Below are 18,550 nucleotides of genomic sequence, written 5' to 3'. Positions count from 1 at the left end.
AACTGGCTGAATGAATGCCAGAGATCGCTTTTCCTTTGATCTGTGTTTTTACTCGCTATTACCGCAACGCCTAGTATATGCACGCAGCTCTAAATAACGTGACGTAACTGCTGGCCTGACCGCAGTCTCCTCGAATGGACTCGTGTGTCACCTATGATGTAACTTTCCAAAGTAATAGATGTCGCCATATTAAATATTTATATTTTTATATAATTTTCCAAAACACCATCTCCAAATTCATGACCCCAAATGAGAAAACCCCCCACAAGACTTAAAGAAAATAGCAAATACCAGTTTTTTTTAAGCTGTTTAAATGTGGGTCAAATTGACCCCATCACAAAAGTAAGGGTTAAATAGAAAGCAATTATTTTCCAGATAACATTTAAACTTCTTAGGGTTTTAGTACGGCACATACATATCTTTTTAAACATTGTTTCTTTCATTATATCAATCTTAATCTTATGTTTCTCATACAGTATAAATAGTTCCTTTAAGTTAAAATATATAGCTGCTTTTATAGTTTAGTGTCATCGTACATGGGGATCCTCAAAGTTTAGAAACCCCTTGTTTAGGACAAAAAAAACAAAAACCCAACTCATTTATCTCGTGGCACCTGGTTAGGACTCAATTGTTACTATATGCCACTTAAAAGCAAGTATATCAAGAGCTTAGTTTAGCAATCAAGCATACCTTCAGAGATACCACACACATGTATTAAACCTCAGAACAAACTGCATCAGTTTTAATACAGTCAGCTTGAATTTAATTGTTTTATTACTATCATTGATCATAATCATCTTTGCACAAACAGAAAAAAAAACTAACAAACATTTGGTGTATTTCTATGCGAACCCCCCTAACCCAACAGTAAAGAGTCTGACACAAATAATAAAATTACAGCAACGAAAAACTTGTGTAAATAAAAATAATCAACCTGAAGAAAAATAACAATACTTAAGATAATGGGATCCCCAGCACCTTGAACAAATGATCATTTGTGAGAACAGCAAAGTACATGACAAAAAAAAAAAGGATAATCATTATTTTCTATGAAGATATAAAACACACATGTGCAGTTGTCCCCAAACTGGTGGTGACAGACTTAAGGAGATCTGATCCCAACCCCCTTCCTCTTTACACAACAACAGAGGTGACAGTACACCCGATGTCAACTAGAGGATGCAAGCAAGTATCTACAGCTCAGCAGAAATGGATGGAAACACACTGTGCCTTTCTAGCTCAGTCAGTGTACCTTTTTGCTCTCTTTTATGCAGACACATTTGCAGGTTGTCGAATTACTGATCTGCTTGTGCAAGAATGACATCCAAACTGATTTCAATATAGTGAAAATGATAATGCCAACGAAATATTGGAATTAACAGAACGCCGATATTTGACTCTTCATAGCAGGTACTTGTCTCAAAGCTACGTATTAATAGTCTCTGCATTGAATATGAAACTAAGCAAGCCTTTTGGTTATTCAGATATGACACTCCATCTCTCTCACACACACACACACACACACACACATTCAATCACGACAAGTTTTCATAAAGAGTGTACCATCAAATGCGTAATGCCAAAAAGCCACCTGCAGATGAGACGAGGTGGAAAGTTCTTGGCTTGAACCATGAAAGGGGTTGGATGCAGAGAAGAAGAGCTCGAGATCAGTTCCTAAGTCAGGAAAATGGCATGGGAATGATTAGTTGCAAAGACTGAGTCCTTTAATGTCTTTTCCAGTGACTTTTTTTGTTTTAAGTGTGAGAAGAGTACTTGCTGCCCCATAATCCTTTGCGACAAAGTGGGGTGAGAGTGTGAAAGGTTCAGTGGGAGTCATGTGGTGCTTTTTCAGACACTCTTTATACAAAGGCATAGCACGATCAATAACACAAGACCACAAAAAAAGAAAACAAAATGTTTTTCCTAGGAATAATATTAAAACAATCATTGGTAAATACAACAATGAAACATTTAATTTCTATAAGAAAATAAAAGGCAACAGAAATTCACCCATTCCAGTGCAGCAAATCTAAACCCAGCCGATTAAGAATTAAAATCACCTTAACCAGAATTTAAAATCCTCTCAGTATTGGATCAAGTTCTGGCCCTTACTAAACAACGGTGAGGAGTGACCCTGTCGATAGAAGAAGAGGAAGAAATAAACAGAGAGAGAGAGAGAGAGAGAGAGAGAGAGAGAGAGAGAGAGTGCGTGTCTCTCTTAAAGGGGCACAAACTTCTGTCCTAAACTGCCCACATCCACCCTGTGAATATTTTAGGGCCACCCCCTTACAAGTTTGGCGTTTTAAGCTCTATCCGTTTCAATAGGCAATAGGTGCGTTTGTGTGCGAGTGTACAACGAGAACTAAATGAATTCAAAATTCATTTGTCGCCTTTCTGAATTGAACATGTTCAGGACAATGAACCAAGAACCTGCAGAGATTACTCTTCCAAAACTCTTCAATGAGCAGGAATGAAGGGCCAGTGTGCTACTTTTCCCCCCCGTTTGTATGAATCTGATCTTATATCTCTCTCTCTGTACCTACCCATACCAGCAGGTTGTGTTTGAGCAATACAATCCTCACTCATCCCTGTTCAGAGACTCTTTAATATGCTACTTTTTCACTTTTCTCATCTCTTTCTCCTCTCACAGTTTCAGCTCGTTGGCGATTTTGGAGGCAATGTTTTTGAAGGCAATAGACGTCCCAGATATCCTCTTGAAGCGCACGCCGTTAAGCGAGAGGCGGGGCAGCTTGCACACCTCCATCTCCCATTGGACGAAGTCGTCGCGGGCGGGGTTACCGGCCATGCACAGCACCATGTAGCGCTCGCGCAACTCGTACTCGCAGCTGTTGGCGTCAAGGACCTTCCGAAGCTCCTTCATCATCTCACCGGCCTCCATGGAAGATGTGGTCTTCATGCTCCAGGTGAAGCGGAGCGAGCGAGGCTTCGCCTGGTCTTTAAGCGAGGACACGGGAGCGGCTGGAGAAGTCCCGTCCCCGGGGGAGGAGGAGGAGTCTTTGTTGTCATCTTCCAGCCCAACGCTGGTCTTCTCCGACTTCTCTGCGCTGCTGAGCATAGATCTGTAGAGACAGGGATGGAGAGACAAGGATGGAGGTGGGGGAGGTTGAGAGAATGTCGGTAGGTGGTGAACGAGGAGAGATAGGAAGGAACGAGAGAACAAAGAAGATGAGGGAAGGTGTGTGGGAGAACAGTAAGAAATCGTTGAGAGAAATTGAGGGTGTTGAGGAAAGAGAGAGAATGGATAAGGCAGTGGACATGGTTGGAGAGAGACATACGGCAATAAACAACTGGAAACGTTGCAGAGGAAAGCATGCATGCATCCGTTCGTGTGCAAATTGATGTGGCGCAAACACATGGAACAGTGAAAGGCTTCTGCTTCAAGTGAACACCTTTCATTAAGGCATTCTTGCATGTGCCGTGCTAAGGATGTGAAGTCGCACCTCACATGCTTAAAGTACAACGTTTTATTGACTCTCGAGTGAATATGACAGTTGAAGGAAGTCTGAGCCTGTTCAGCTTCACGTTGAGCCTTTAAGAAGCTCTAAATTTCTCCCTCTCATAAAAAGACTAAATGTGATTTGGTTTGTTCAAATGACTTAATGTTGCTCAATGACAAAAGCAGAATTAGGTTCAGCTGGGTAAGTATGCTAGTCAAAGCTGTCTTCAAGTTCTGACAAATGTGGGAAATGATGTGACTTTAGTTGATAAAAATGGTGCGTTGGGCATTTTCATATTTTAGGAAGATTTTTACCACAGCAAAATGAAAAATAAACAATGCACATTAGGTGCGGAATTTATCTACACTATCTTTCAAAATACTTTTATTCAGCAAGGATGCATGAAACTGATCAAAGTCACAGTAAACACCTTTATATTGTCACAAAACAGTTTATTTAAAATAAATAGGTTTTTTTTGCTTTCTATTCATCAATCCTTTTTATTTAAATTCAAAACAAGTATTAAGCAGCACAACTGTTTTAAATTGATAATAAAATATTAGTTTTTACTGTATTTTTGATCAAATAAATGTGGCATTGAACACAAAAAACTGAAAACTAAATGTAATGACTCCAAACTTTTGAAAAGTAGCGTATGTACTTTAACATGTATACTCTTTTACGTAAAAAGTATTTTTATCAAGCAAACTTGATCACTATTCAACATCAGCAGTACCCAAAATGCCTACAAACTAAATTGTACCATAAAAATTCACCATTATAACTTAATTGTATCAGGATTGAAATGAAGTCAGGAAACCAGTTAAAAAAAACACCTGTTATTTTATTTTTATGGTGGTGCCTATGCATATTAAACTCATAAATATGATCGTATGACTTGAAGGCAGCATTGCACTCATAATACAATACTAGTACTTCATTTGGTTCCTGTTCATGGTGATGCTCAAAATATCTAAGACAAAGCGCAGGTCCGAATTGAGGAGTAGCGGAGATGTGTTCACAGAATTAAAGATTTGATATATAACGAGCAGAAAACTTTCAACTGTGCATGCGTTTGCCATGTAGAAACAGAGAGACAGGCAGTAATCTGAAATGTATTAATTGTAAACAAATTTAAGACAAATTATAAATCAATTAAAAATCAAAACACATCCCAGGTACTCCCACACACACACGATCATCCACACAGCAATTAATCCTCCAATTAAATCCCACTGTGTACCTACTAATATTTGTTAAAAACCAATTATCAACCATTTAAAAGCCCCTTTGCAGCCCAATTACACCTCCTAAAGATCTACTGATTAGGTCTTATGAAGAAATCCTTATGTTTTGTTCTCACCTGTTCCCCTCCTCTTGACCCTCTCCCTCATAGGGGCTCCTCGAAAAAAATTCAAGAGTTTAGTCTTAGTCTGAGTTCTAGTTGAACTCATTCAGTACAGTGATCAGGAAGGGGAAGGACTGTCTAGCACCACATGAGGTTATGAAATCATTTGCCCCATCCAGAACCACCACACTCCACTGATTCACTTGTTCATTCCTATTTTAAAAGTAATTTCAAGGCTATTTATGCAGTGTACTGTCTGTAGCCTCCTGCCCACAAAAGAATCACAGCAGCGATGATATACATTCAGGACAACAGCATAGTATCCTGTGTGGTATTACTTTGATATATTATAATTCTTTGTTAAAAATGCACACACACACAGTTACTGAGCTGATCTACTGTATGCAACTGGAACTGTGCGTGTGTAATGCTAATGAACAGATGAATCAGACAGACTGCTTCAGTAACATGAAATGGGGTGGAATGATGCAGGTCTGTCCAAGATGCTCAAAAGGATTCTACAGAGCCCCATCACCATGGTAACAACTCACATCCAACAGTCACCTGCCCCTATAGTCTGTCTGGCCAAGAACACAAGCATCCCGAACACGCCACCAGACACACACACAAACAGACAAACAGGCCCTTAGCAAACTGACAGCACCGTCAGAGCCCTTCTGCTAAGAGTCACATTTAAAAACAAATTGAGCATTTGAGTTGTTTAAGCACTGAAAGAAACATGAGCCATTTGACAACTCCTGCAAAGAACACTTGGTCACCAACAGGCATGAATCACAAAATACAGGTTACAGGTTTGACCACCAGAGGGCGCAAAGACATGTATTTCCTTAAATATACTGCTCGCTCACGCCCTCTGTTGGTCTCTAAGACGATAATATTAGCACCTCGCATCACTTTGGTTACTAAAATATGAACAGGTTATCAACATAATTATGTCAGTGGAAGAAAATGTCTTTGTTAATTCAAACTCCGTGTTTTTGTGCCAGTGACTTCAGACAGATGGTGACGTCCATTCACCAGGTGCCTGTGTGTGAGTGAGTCATCAGTCAAACAGATTCTGAGAATGCTGCATCAATAGAGAAAGAGAGAGAGAAAGAAGTGCGATGGGGAAAGTTTGGTTTTAGGTGTTTGAGCAGGACAAAGTCTGACAGCTGGCCGGTCTCAGCTTCTGTAGATGTTGTCATTGTTAATGAGCAAGTGAAAGATAGAGAGAGGAAACGTTCTGCACAAGATAACCATTCTTTGTCTTTGTCATCCTTTTTCCTTTTCCTCAAAAAAACCTGACATTAACATTTATTATCTTTACAATGGCAGCCTGCCTTTAGCATAACAACATTCTTTCTAGAAGCGACATTTAGATGATCATAATTAATACTAATTGCTAACAGTATTTTGTTTCCCATTTCTTGCTCAGCTATTCAAGCGATGACTTCCTCTATGAGCCAAAATGAGGAAGACGACCTGTGCCAAAACAACTGTGACATACACTAGTGTTCAAAAGTCTCTTATGTTCACCAAGGCTGCATTTATTTGATCAAAATACAGTAATATTGTGAAATATAATTACAATGTTTTCTATTACAATATACTTTAAAATGTAAGTTATTCCTGTGATGGCAAAGCTGAATTTTTAGCAGCCATAACTCCAGGCTTCAGTTTCACATGATGCTTTAGAAATCAATCTAATATACTGATTTGGTTCTCAAGAAACATTAATATTTTTATGGTAATCGTGATTTTTTTTTTTTTTTTACAGGATCATTTGGTGAATGTAAAGTTAAAATAAACAGCAGAGTAGAAATCTTTTGAAAGACAACAAATTTGATCAATTTTATGCATTCTTTCTTGTTGAATAAAGCTATTAATTTCTTAAAAAAAAAACATATAGACCCAAAACCTTTGAACAATAGTGTATGCAAGTAACTGTGCTTGTGGATTTCTATTTCCATGACACCATATCCTTTTAGCCGTCTTAATTTTGACATCAGGTCCTGTTATCAAAGCCTTGTGTTATTCGAGCAGGCGGAGACACTAGTCACACACAGAATCTGGGACACACAGGTAAGGGCACCAGGTGAACTGACAGGGAGGGGAAATAAAAGGATGGAGACGGAGAGGAAAGGCACTGGGTGTTACTGTGGAAAGTTGAGGACGGAGGTGTTTTTAGGGGTAAAGTTGGTCGTTAGTGCTGGCCATGAAACTGCACACAAAATAAACAACCAGGAAAAAAAGGGCCAACGACAGAACACACTGAGGGATGTAGACAAGGAACAGGGTCAAAACAAGCCTTAAACAAAGGGGGGTTAGGGTCATCGTTGCCTACCTTCTGGGGAATCTGAATGACAGATTTCTACAAAACAAAAGTAAAAGGAAAAAAGAAGAAAAGAAATGTATATATGTGAATTGAAGAGCAAAAAAGCAATTTAAAATGTCAAAGTGGTTGGGTTGCCCTGGACACAGCAACAATCAGTCTGGGGTTATTTGATGGGTTATCTGCTTAAACTGTACAGAATGAGCAAATAACATTAGTAATCTGGGTCACTGCATGCAATTAAACTATTAAGTCAATTATTAACACTCATAAAAGGGTTGGAATGCTTACACAAACCGCTTTATCTGAAGTATCGAATTTACTAAATTCAAGGCACAATAAGACTGGAAATTTAGTACATGTGCACAGTTAATCATTGCAAATTACACTCAAATAAAATAAACTCATCATTTAGCTCCACCTCTGAAATGACTAACCTTCATGACTGGCCTAGGCCACTCAGGTGGTGAAGACAATGTTAACCAATAGCCAGTAGATACTGTTTCAGATAATGCAACCTTTTCAATAAAATAATATAGCTGGTAATTTCAAGGCATATTACATTAATATACATTACCATTCAAAAATTTTGAGGTTGGTAAGATTTTTATTCTTTTTGAAAAGTCTCTTATGCTTATTAAGGCTGCAGTTATTTCAAGATTCAAGAGTTTTATTTGTCACATACACAATTATACAGAGTATAACCAGCAGTGAAATGTAAGTCAGGTCCGCTCCAAGGACAGTGCAATAATAAAGTATACAAATATTTAAAAAAAGAAAAGTAGAGAAAAAAAAAAAGAATAAAATAAAATAAAAGATAAAAAAATATAAATATAAATGTGCAGGTCAGTACAGGTCAGTATGTTGTTGACTTAAATAGTAATAAGAGGAATGTGCAAAAAAGTTGTACAGGGTATATAAATAGCAGCAATATGAGGTAGAAAAATTATGAATAGCTTATTGATATATTGATATTAACATGGAGTCATGTGATGTTATGACACAGAGTTAGAGTTTAGGAGCCTGATGGCCTGGGGGAAGAAGCTCCTCCGAAGTCTCTCAGTTTTTGCCATCAGGCTACAGAAGCGCTTACCAGATGGAAGCAAAGTGAATAGATGGTTACCAGGGTGATTTGAGTCCTTAATGATTTTCACAGCTCTATTTTTGCAGCGTTTGAGGTAGATGTCCTGCAGAGAGGGGAGAGCAGACCCTGAGATGCGCTCAGCTAAGCGCACAACTCTCTGTAGAGCTTTGCAGTCCTGATTGGAGCTGTTTCCATACCACACTGAGATGCACTGAGTCAATACACTTTCTATGGTCCCTGAATAGAAAGTTTTCAGGATTGCTGCTGAGACCCTGAATTTCCTCAGCTGTCGCAGATGGTACAGTCTTTGCCTGGCTTTCTTAACCTGTGTTTGGATGTGTGTAGTCCAAGTCAGGTTCTCGGAGATGTTTACACCGAGGTACTTGAAGCTACTCACCCTCTCCACAGGGGTCCCACTGATCATAAGAGGAGTGTAGGGCCGCTGCTGTCTCTTCCTAAAGTCCGTGATCAGCTCTTTAGTTTTGCTCACATTCAGTGAGAGACAGTTGTCCTGGCACCATGCTGTGAGTCTCTCTACCTCATCCAAGTATGCGGTCTCATCATTGTTGGAGATGAGGCCCAGAACCACAGTATCATCAGCGAATTTGATAATAGATGTGGAGCTGTGAGAGGATACGCAGTCATGCGTGTAGAGAGAGTAGAGCAGGGGACTCAGGACACAGCCCTGTGGGGCTCCTATGTTCAGAGTGATGGAGTTTGAGGTGAACTGGCCAACTTTCACCACTTGAGGTCTGCCGGTGGGGAAGTCTTGAATCCAGTCACAGAGTGAGGAGTTTAGGCCGAGGTCTGTAAGTTTAGATGCCAGCTTGATGGGGACTATAGTGTTGAAAGCTGAGCTATAGTCAATGAATAGCAGCCTTACATAATTCCCATTGTTGCTGTCCATGTGACAGCGAGCTGATCAGCGCAGGACCTCAGAACACGGCCGGTTATCCCATCAGTTCCGGCTGCTTTCCTGACGTTCACTTTCTTTAGCGCCCTCCGAACCTCATCCTCCGACACGGTGATTACAGGATCATCACTGCTCTGCCTGCTGCTTCCTGACGCGCTGGACGTTACAATCGAAGCGGCCATAGTAGGTCTTTAACTCGTCAGCCAGCAACGGATCTGCTCTCACCTCCGCGGAGGATTTGTTTCCGAAGGCATAGATGGTCCTCAGTCCCTGCCACATCTGTCGAGTCATTGAGCTGGAAATGAGACTCAATTCTCTTTCTGTATCTGTGTTTAGCGGCTCTTACTGCGCGTCGGAGAGCATAGCACGATGCTTTGTACTCGCTCATATTCCCGATCAGAAGAGCCTCATTGTAAGCGGCAGTGCGTGTTTTATGTGTTTACTAATACAATAATATTGTTTAATATTATACAATTTAAAATAACTTTTCTATTTTAATATATTTTAAAAATGTAATTTATTCCTGTGATGGCAAGGCTGAATTTTTTAGCAGCAGTTACTCCAGTCTTCAGTGTCACGTCACATGATTCTTTAGAAATCATTCTGATATACTGATTTGCTGCTCAAGAATCATAAAGACCCCAAACTTTTGAATGGTAGTGTAAAAAAAGAAGTTGCAGATATTTCATTTATTCAACAATAAATCTGAAACAGGCATTACCATTAAGTTATAACTAGATGCTCACATTCATGCCTGGCCCCATTTTGGCATATAATATAATATAATGTCCATTTTTTACTAATATTCTGTTTCATTTAGGCAAATATCATATTTCAGAAGTAAAATGGGTTGCGAATGCCATTTCATGTTGACCTTCAGAAAAGAGGTTTACATTAATTTATTAAGACGCATAAATCTTGTTCATGTCGAACCATTCCCACACTGGCTTGAATGTATACACAAAAGGACACAAAAACAAACAGATACACACGGACATAGAAAACGCCATCTGTCATTTCACCATTTCCTTTGAAATCTGAGACTGAACAGAAACGAAAGACTAATACTGAACACGTTCTTATGTTCCTCAAAGTGCAACTGAGATTTTGTGCTTTTGAACAAGCAATACAGCACAATGTAAGCCATACATTTTTTGTAAACTGGCACTAGTGAGTGGATGCCACGGTGTCCCCTCCACAAGTATTTATAGAGCAGGGGAATGCAATACCTCAGCTGTTACCAAGGATACTGTCGCCACGGAGGTGCGGAAAAGCTAGACATGTGTGCTGGAACTTGGAGACAGAGATGATGAAAATGATGAGAAATCTGCATGTGTTTAAATGAGCTGAGATTCGTGTTGGGATTATGGGTACTAACAGCACTTTGATTGCCTTAAAAAGGCCTGACCTTGCGGGTGAAATGATGACAATACCCAAGACTCTGTTGAACATTGTGATTGCGTGTGCTGGCGTTTTGCAAGAACAAATCCACTTGTGAAGCTGTTTGATAACAGACGGACAACCAACCAGCATACTAACCGAATATAATGACAGACACCTATGAAATAACACTCAGCAGGAGGTGTGAGAGTGTGCTGATGCGTTTGCTTTGTCTTCCAAGTCTCTTTCTGTTATTTTTCATCAGCACCTAGTCTATCTTTAACTGATGAAAATAAATGGCATTCATCGCACTCATCCTCACACCACCATGCTCAGTCACAATCGGGCTTCTTGGGTTGTTAACACCTCCTGAAATCAGTGACTTCCCCTATCATTTTTGCAGCTTCATGTCAATCTACTGATTTATCAAACACTGGTCGTCTATCTCACCTGCGCACAAACTTGGAGGTGAACTTGCTGAAGATGCCGGAAACCACGGGTCGTCGTTGTTGGTTGTTGCCATGGGAAAGAGAAGGGGAGGCAGGCGCCCCGTGGTAAGGAGAACCCTGTTGGTCCCGTGCGCCCCGCTGCTGGCCGAGGTGGAAGGTGTTGCGGATGGGCACCCCTCTAGGGAAATTGGTACGGTCCATCCCAGCTGCGCTGCTGATATTGTGGGCTGATGGGGAAGCACCAGGTGCTCTCTGTCGGGGATCACTGTGACAAAGCAATTTTTCCCCAAAGAAAAGGAAACAAAGAAAGATGAGGACATGGCAGGATCAGTATTTAAAGGGGTCATATGATGCTTTTTTAAAGATCATTATTTTGTGTATTTGGTGTAACAGAACATGATGACATACTTTAATGTTCAAAAAACACATTATTTTTCAAATACTGTACATTATTGTAGGTCCTCTATGCCCCGCCTCTCTCAAACGTTTCGTTTTCTACAAAGTCCCTCCTTCCGACAAGCACAGTCTGCTCTGATTGGCCAACTGGCATAGTGCATTGTGATTGGCCGAAAACCACAAGCAACGTCGGAAATGTACTCTTTCCATAACCACGAGCTTCAGCTTTCAAAATTAAAGTAAAAACGGTTAATAATGTAGTTAGTTTTACCATCAGTTCAAGCCCGAGAGGGAAACAGAGTCGCGTGACAGACAAAGTGATGATGCTCCTATGTGTTTGCAAACAAGCCGCGATTAAGACTATTTCTGATGGGCTGTACACTCAGCTGTGATGTGACCCTGTCTCTCTCTCTCACACACACAAACCGCAATTAAAATAGCTGTGCTGAGATGTGACTCTGTCTCTCTCTCTCTCACAGACACACGCGCACACACACACACACACACACGACACGCAAAACTCTGCATTTGAACAGTCTAATAGCAAATACTTAAACTAATAACAAAACATACAGACGCTGATTCAGAAGTGCCAGATTGTCATAGCAAACTAAGAATTACCTCCTCTCCTAGGTTCACGAAACGGTCGTCCATAAAATGCGTTGTGATAACATCTGGGTTGTGCTGTTCTGTTGTAAGTAATCTTAATGATTCCTATGCATCTACTTTCGGAAGGCCAAATAAAGTGCTTTTGCTTTCGCCTAGAAACACACAGCGTCTCCATGTTATGACTGCATCAACACTACTGTGGTTACTGAAACCATGCCTTACGCAAATATTTCCACATCGTGACGTAGACATGTGGGGGCGTGTTTGAACGAGCCGTTTTAGGGGGGCGTGGCAGAGTCTTAATTTTGATAAAGAATATCTCTTTGGTTTTGAGACTTTAGTTTTTGCAACTTCAGGGATCTTGTCCATGCACAATCAGCTTGTAACACTCCAAAGAGAAAGGAAAACTTGAAATCGCATCATATAACCCCTTTAAAAATGTATATTTACTTTCTTTTTTTTTTTTTTAAAGAAAAGTGATTTCAATAAATTTAAATGCATTTGAAATGTTTTCCATTTAAATAAAGGTTAAATTTAAAAAAAAAAATAGATAACCATTTATTTTAAAGTGTCATTGTCACACGTTGTAACAATAAATTATGCATAATTATATGCATAAGTACATGTTGTTAATATAACTCCGTACTTAAATATACAATTACACTGTAATAATGACACTGCAAAATAAAGAGTAACCTAAAAAATTAAATGCATTGTAAAACCTTAATTAAAAATTGAATATAAAATCAAATAAAATATGGGCATGGAAGGTTGATTTTCACTACTTTTGTCTGCAGAAAGAATAGCAGATAATGGGTGTTTCAACCCTGCTTTGTAAATATGAAAAACACTTGATTTATGCATTCATAAAACAATCTCCATGAAATCATGAAGTTTAACTTCAAAAATACACACACACACACACACACAGATCAGGGATATTGTGAAACTTGCACACAGTAATTTGTGTGTATCTGTGAGTGAGTGTGTCCAACCAAGCGTGTGTAGAGAAGCAGTACACCTCCCCCATAGCTGTCCTTTCTGCACACTGTCTGTGAAAATCTCACTCAACCAATCTGTTTAAGTGCCAACCAGTGTAGTAGAACCTAGCCAGAACCAGTCGCCAACTGGCACAAGCACAGCCAGGGAGGTCACATGACTGTGTAACTGAACTGTGTAAAGCTAGATCACAAACACTGTCCATCCACTTCAGCCAGGAAGTGAAGCATGCTGGACCCTTCTCAGAAACATAGCTGTGCTTGGAATAACAAACAATGATCTGCTCTATAAACAGACACCACATTATTGTCTCATTTAGGGACATGTTTATAGCTCCTGATTTGACAAGGTTACACACACTGGTCCACTTGTAGAAAGTAAAAACTTATAAAGATTTTTTTTTACAGCCATCATGAAATCAAATTCAACCCCATTTATTTTTCTTGTCTTGTTTACAATGCCAATGACTCAATTTCTCCTTTTTTCACCTCTTCTTCTTTTAACATTTTTCATTTATTTATTTTCTAAACATTTTGGCAGCACCATAATCACTTACCTTTTGCAGATCCTAGTATGACCTCAATACACTGGCTAAAAATGACCTTCTCAAACCCTCTTTGCACAAAAGTTCACAGCAGGTCATCACTAAAACTTCAGGGTGGATTAAACCGGGGGCCTGAAAGACTGCACATCACTGGGAGAGTGTCCAACTCTATCACTTTACTATGGAGCAAGAATACTCAGGGGCAGATTTGGGGAAAAATAACTGCTGTGCAAACTAATACACACAAACACAACACCTTAGCAAGGGACTCAGATGCTCCCATGATAACACTGTAGTATGTTAGATATGGCACACAGCTAAACGCTAAGAAGTAAAAATTAAAAACATGCACTCACTCGAGCAAATATGAGCAGGAGCTTAAGAGCCAAACCCATGCCACTGGGAAAACACATCTGCAGGTTTGACTTATGTCAGAACACACATGAAACATGTATGATGTGACATGCATTTAGTATTATTCACATATTCCATATATATTCGCTCTTGAAGCAGAGAATTTCACAGTGGCAAACCACACAGTCCTAAGTTGTCAAAGTGAAGGCCCTTACACGTGACTCATGTTGATGTTCTTCTAAGCAGTAAAGCATCAAACTACATTGTTACCATCGACACCGATACATTGTTGAAAAGTTCAATTTGCCTCTGACTTTTCAAAATCATAAGATATAAGAGGGATCGATCCAGTGACAGCTAAAAGTGTCCTGAGACAGTTCCATGAACAAATTTTGTTCATGACCGTGGGAATCAAACCCATGAGCTTGCCATTGCTACATCAGTTCTACGTTTTTCTTCCGTTTACTGTCACTATTTCAGTTAAACCTTGCAAAATCTCCCTTCCTGTATGCTATTTGTAGCACTTGTGGAAGTCAACACTTGTGTCCTGACATGAGTCACGTGAAAGGACCTTGAGAGACAGAATAAGCCACACTATGTGCTGTACATGGCCCCTCACTCACTCACTCATATATACAGTGCACAGATCTGAATATATGGCCCTTGCACTGAGGTACATTTCACTCCAGAGAGGAGGCAGTGCACAGGGGGCAGAGAAGTACAGAGGAGTGAGAGAGACGATGTAACAGGGAGGCAGTACCTTCTCTCAATGGTCCCCAACCACGCTCGGAAGAGGCTCAGCTCACTGCATGCAACAGACCAGCCATTCACTTACAGCAGCACTGACAGGCTATTTGAACCACTCACACTCCCTGCTGCCTTAGCTGCAGCGCTATAAATAATGTGTTCCTGGTGTGGTCAGTGTTTAGTGTGAATATGCGGTTGTTGTTAGTGGCCTTACAGTGATGGTTAAGAGAGGATAAGAAACAATGTTTAAAAGAAGGAGGGAGCACGATTAGCTGTAAAGTGAAGTGGGGTCTGTCTAGCATTATTTTAATTCAGCAACACTGCCAGGTATCGCCGTTCACATCCTATCCTAACCACTCATCACTCCATGAAAGTGGTGACAATTATTATTATTTCTTATTTGTTCCTGAAATTCCTTCTGAAAAAAAGTGTTTTGCTCCAAGCTGGTATATGACGACATTGCTGCATGTTGTTTTTTTTCAATGAAACTGGTTGACCAAGAAAGTCTTGCGTGTTTGAAAAAGTAGTCCATTCAAAATGAAAATTCTTAGTGTGATTCTTCTGGATGAGCCTCATGTTGTTCCAAACCTCTATGACTTTCGTTTTTGTCCATACAATTCAAGTCAGTGAGGTCCAAAAGAACTCTGACTTTCATTGTACAAACAAAAAGCTCATTTTCCAAAATACCACATTTAATGTTCCACAGAAGAAACTAAGTCATACAGATCAGAAATGATACAAGGGTGAGTAAATTATTCATTTTTGGCGGAACTATCTTTTCCCCTACTAGTGAAGAAGACTGGACACAACTGTGGACTACAAGCCAAAACATATGCTGGTGTCCATATGAAAATGTGTCTTGTTTTAGTCTTTTTGTATCACAACCATCTCCCAGTGTCGACTCTGTCGACTTTTGTCACACCCTGACTTCCTGCAAGCTCTTTCCCTGCCAAGTAAATGATTTCTAAGAATGCAGAAACCCCCTGAGACATGCTACAGTTCCCAGATTGCACCACTTTATGCGACACTCTTCAGTAGTTGACATGACTGGCTTCCTGTTGGGTTTTCTCTTTGGCGGCATGGGGACTTGCCTGGGCCGGTGTGAGTGCAGGTCTGCGGGGCAGGGATGGGCGGAGAGGGACTTGTGATGGCGGGTGCGTGAGGAAGAGGATGAGCAGAGCACGGCGCCGGCCGAGGCCGTGGAGGCGCGGGACCCGGGCGTGTTTAGGCTGAGGGGAGAGAGAGAGCGGCCCCTCCATACACACACGCACAAATCGACACACATAAACACAAGTGTGTACGTATGTGTGGAGGCAGGGAGAAGCATTCCATTAAAAACAACACTTCGCACACATTAGAGAGAATAATGAAGACAGACAGACCAATATAAATAGACAGCAATAGAAAGAGCAATAGGCAGCTAGAGTGATTAATAAAGCCACAGACAGACAGGGAGAGCAGCAGATTGAGCGATAGATAGATAGTGATAGATGGATAGAGTGATAAGATAGATAGTGATAGATAGATAGATGGATAGAGCGATAGATAAACCGATAGAGATACAGACAGGCAGAGCAATAGATAGACGAACTGATAGACTTATAGATAAATCAATAGACAGATAGATCTGGGTATCTGAAGTGAGAGACAATGGTGAATGGTACAGGAGAGAGAGGGGAGAGATGGAGGGAGGGAGGGAGAGGTCAAACAGAGTGCTGATTTCATAGAAAAGCACAAAAGAAACACACACACACACACACACATGCCACTATGCAGGGATTAGTTGAGCTTGTGGTGGAGAAATAACATGCTATCACCTTGCTATGTGACAGAGAGAAGCTAAGCCCATTACAGACGACTACAGCAACCTTACAACAGAGTTAATGGTGCTTTTTTCCATCACAAGCCACCCTAATCCATTTAAAGCTATACATACACTAACAAAGACACACAAAGTCACACACACTCACAACGCAGACAGAAGAAAAACAAAATGAGTGTTCAAAGACAAACGATCCAGGAGGGAGAGAAAGAAATGGAAAAGGAAGAGGGATGTGTGGGGAACATTTAACCCGACACACCGTCTGAATGCCTTCAGATAAGCTCATGAGAAAACACACAGGCAAATCAACAAAACCTGCAGTAGCATTAAAAGGACAAAAGGTTTTAACTCTTAAAGACCCCATGAAATCGTTTGATGGAAACAGTTTTCTTTCCCGTGTCGAAACTTTAGTTACTTAAACAGGAAGTTGGGGCGTGCATAGCGCAGGGCTTTTTTAAATAGGCTTTTTTTATACATCACATCACTAGTCAAAAGTAGATGTTAGGAACAGATGATGTTCTTATTCTAGAAAGCATAATTGAATTCATGGGGTCGTCATCATTCATCAGTGTTATCATAACATACTTACACAACCATAGAGAACTACAGCAGAACACAGCTCTAATAACAACAGATAAAGACTTGTTCACACCAAATTCAATGGATACTTCGCCCAAAAACAAAAAATTATCTCATTATTTCCTCACCCTTATGCCCTTATATCTCAGGAATTATGACTTACTTTTGTTTAGACATACACAAAAAGATTTTTCTAAAAATAATCAATCTTTCTCCAAACAATGAAAGTGTACAGGACCCCTGCCTCAGAACATGACATAAGATAGTTGGCCAGAAGTGATAGGTTATACAGTGGTGTGAAAAAGTGTTGGCTCCTTTGGGATGAAGCCCCTACTGCTTGGGCCACCCTTAGCAGCAACAACTGCAATCAAGCGTTTGCGATAACTTGCAATGAATTTGTTACAGCGCTGTGGAGGAATTTTGGCCCACTCATCTTGGCAGAATTGTTGTAATTCAGCCACATTGGAGTGTTTTTGAGCATGAACCGCCTTTTTAAGGTCATGCCACAGCATCTCAATAGGATTCAGGTCAGGACTTTGACTAGGCCACTCCAAAGTCTTCATTTTGTTTTTCTTCAGCCATTCACAGGTGGATTTGCTGGTGTGTTTTGGATCATTGTCCTGCTGCAGAACCCAAGTTCGCTTCAGCTTGAGGTCACGAACAGATGGCCGGACATTGTCCTTCAGGATTTTTTGGTAGACTGCTGAATTCATGGTTCCATTTATCACAGCAAGTCTTCCAGGTCCTGAAGCAGCAAAACAGCCCCAGACCATCACACTACCACCACCATATTTTACTGTTGGTATGATGTTCTTTTTCTGAAATGCTGTGTTACTTTTACGCCAGATGTAATGGGACACACACCTTCCAAAAAGTTAAACTTTTGTCTCGTCAGTCCACAGAGTATTTTCCCAAAAGTCTTGGGGATTATCAAGATGTTTTCTGGCAAAACTGAGACGAGCCTTTATGTTCTTTTTGCTCAGCAGCGGTTTTCGTCTTGGAACTCTGCCATGCAGGCCATTTTTGCCCAGTCTCTTTCTTATGGTGGAGTCATGAACACTGAACTTAACGGAGTCAAGTGATGCCTGCAGTTCTTGAGATGTTATTGTGGGTCTTTTGTCGCTGCGCTCTTGGGGTAATTTTGACAATTCGCTCTTGGAGTAATTTTGGGCAAACACTTTTTCACACTGGGCCATGTGGGTTTGGATTTTGTTTTGTTTTCCCTTCATTAAAAAAACCCTTCATTTAAAAACTGCATGTTGTGTTTACTTGTGTTATCTTTGATGAATATTTAAATTTGTTTGATGATCTGAAACATTAAAGTGTGACAAACATGCAAAAAAAAATAAAATAAATAAATTAGGAAGGGGGCCAACACTTTTTCACACCACTGTAGTAGAAAATAAGTAAAAAAGTAAGTAAAAAATAAGATCATTTTTCTTACACCTATTGTTTTACTTCAGAAATTAAGCCCTTTTCCACTGCATGAACTTCCCCAGTAACTAGGGACTTTGGGCCAGTACTCGGTATGTTTCC

General features: G+C 40.2%; 1 protein-coding gene across 8 annotated transcripts in view; it reads right to left on the bottom strand.

Annotated features, from left to right (window-relative positions):
• Positions 1 to 309: 309 nt before the first annotated feature.
• The window catches only part of LOC306875185 (serine/threonine-protein kinase MARK2-like), a 55,182-nt gene continuing 36,941 nt past the window's right edge, over positions 310 to 18,550 (bottom strand). For 2 of the 8 annotated variants that reach the window (XM_079425636.1, XM_079425635.1), the window contains exons 15-18: positions 10,966 to 11,229; positions 7,151 to 7,177; positions 4,822 to 4,857; positions 310 to 3,080 (exon numbers count right to left, since the gene is read on the bottom strand). In XM_079425636.1, coding sequence (XP_079281762.1) covers positions 2,645 to 3,080; positions 4,822 to 4,857; positions 7,151 to 7,177; positions 10,966 to 11,229 — 763 coding nt within the window. In that variant the 3' untranslated portion in view covers positions 310 to 2,644. Of the gene's footprint in view, positions 3,081 to 4,821; positions 4,858 to 7,150; positions 7,178 to 10,965; positions 11,230 to 15,704; positions 15,843 to 18,550 lie in introns of all 8 variants that reach the window. The other 6 variants (XM_079425639.1, XM_079425638.1, XM_079425633.1 and 3 more) reach the window with 5 other exon arrangements.

Source organism: Barbus barbus (assembly GCF_936440315.1).
Source record: "Barbus barbus genome assembly, chromosome: 1".
In the NCBI taxonomy this organism is placed as follows: domain Eukaryota; kingdom Metazoa; phylum Chordata; class Actinopteri; order Cypriniformes; family Cyprinidae; genus Barbus; species Barbus barbus.
Note: the sequence above shows the minus strand (reverse complement) of the source record. Positions and strands in the feature narration are given on the sequence as shown.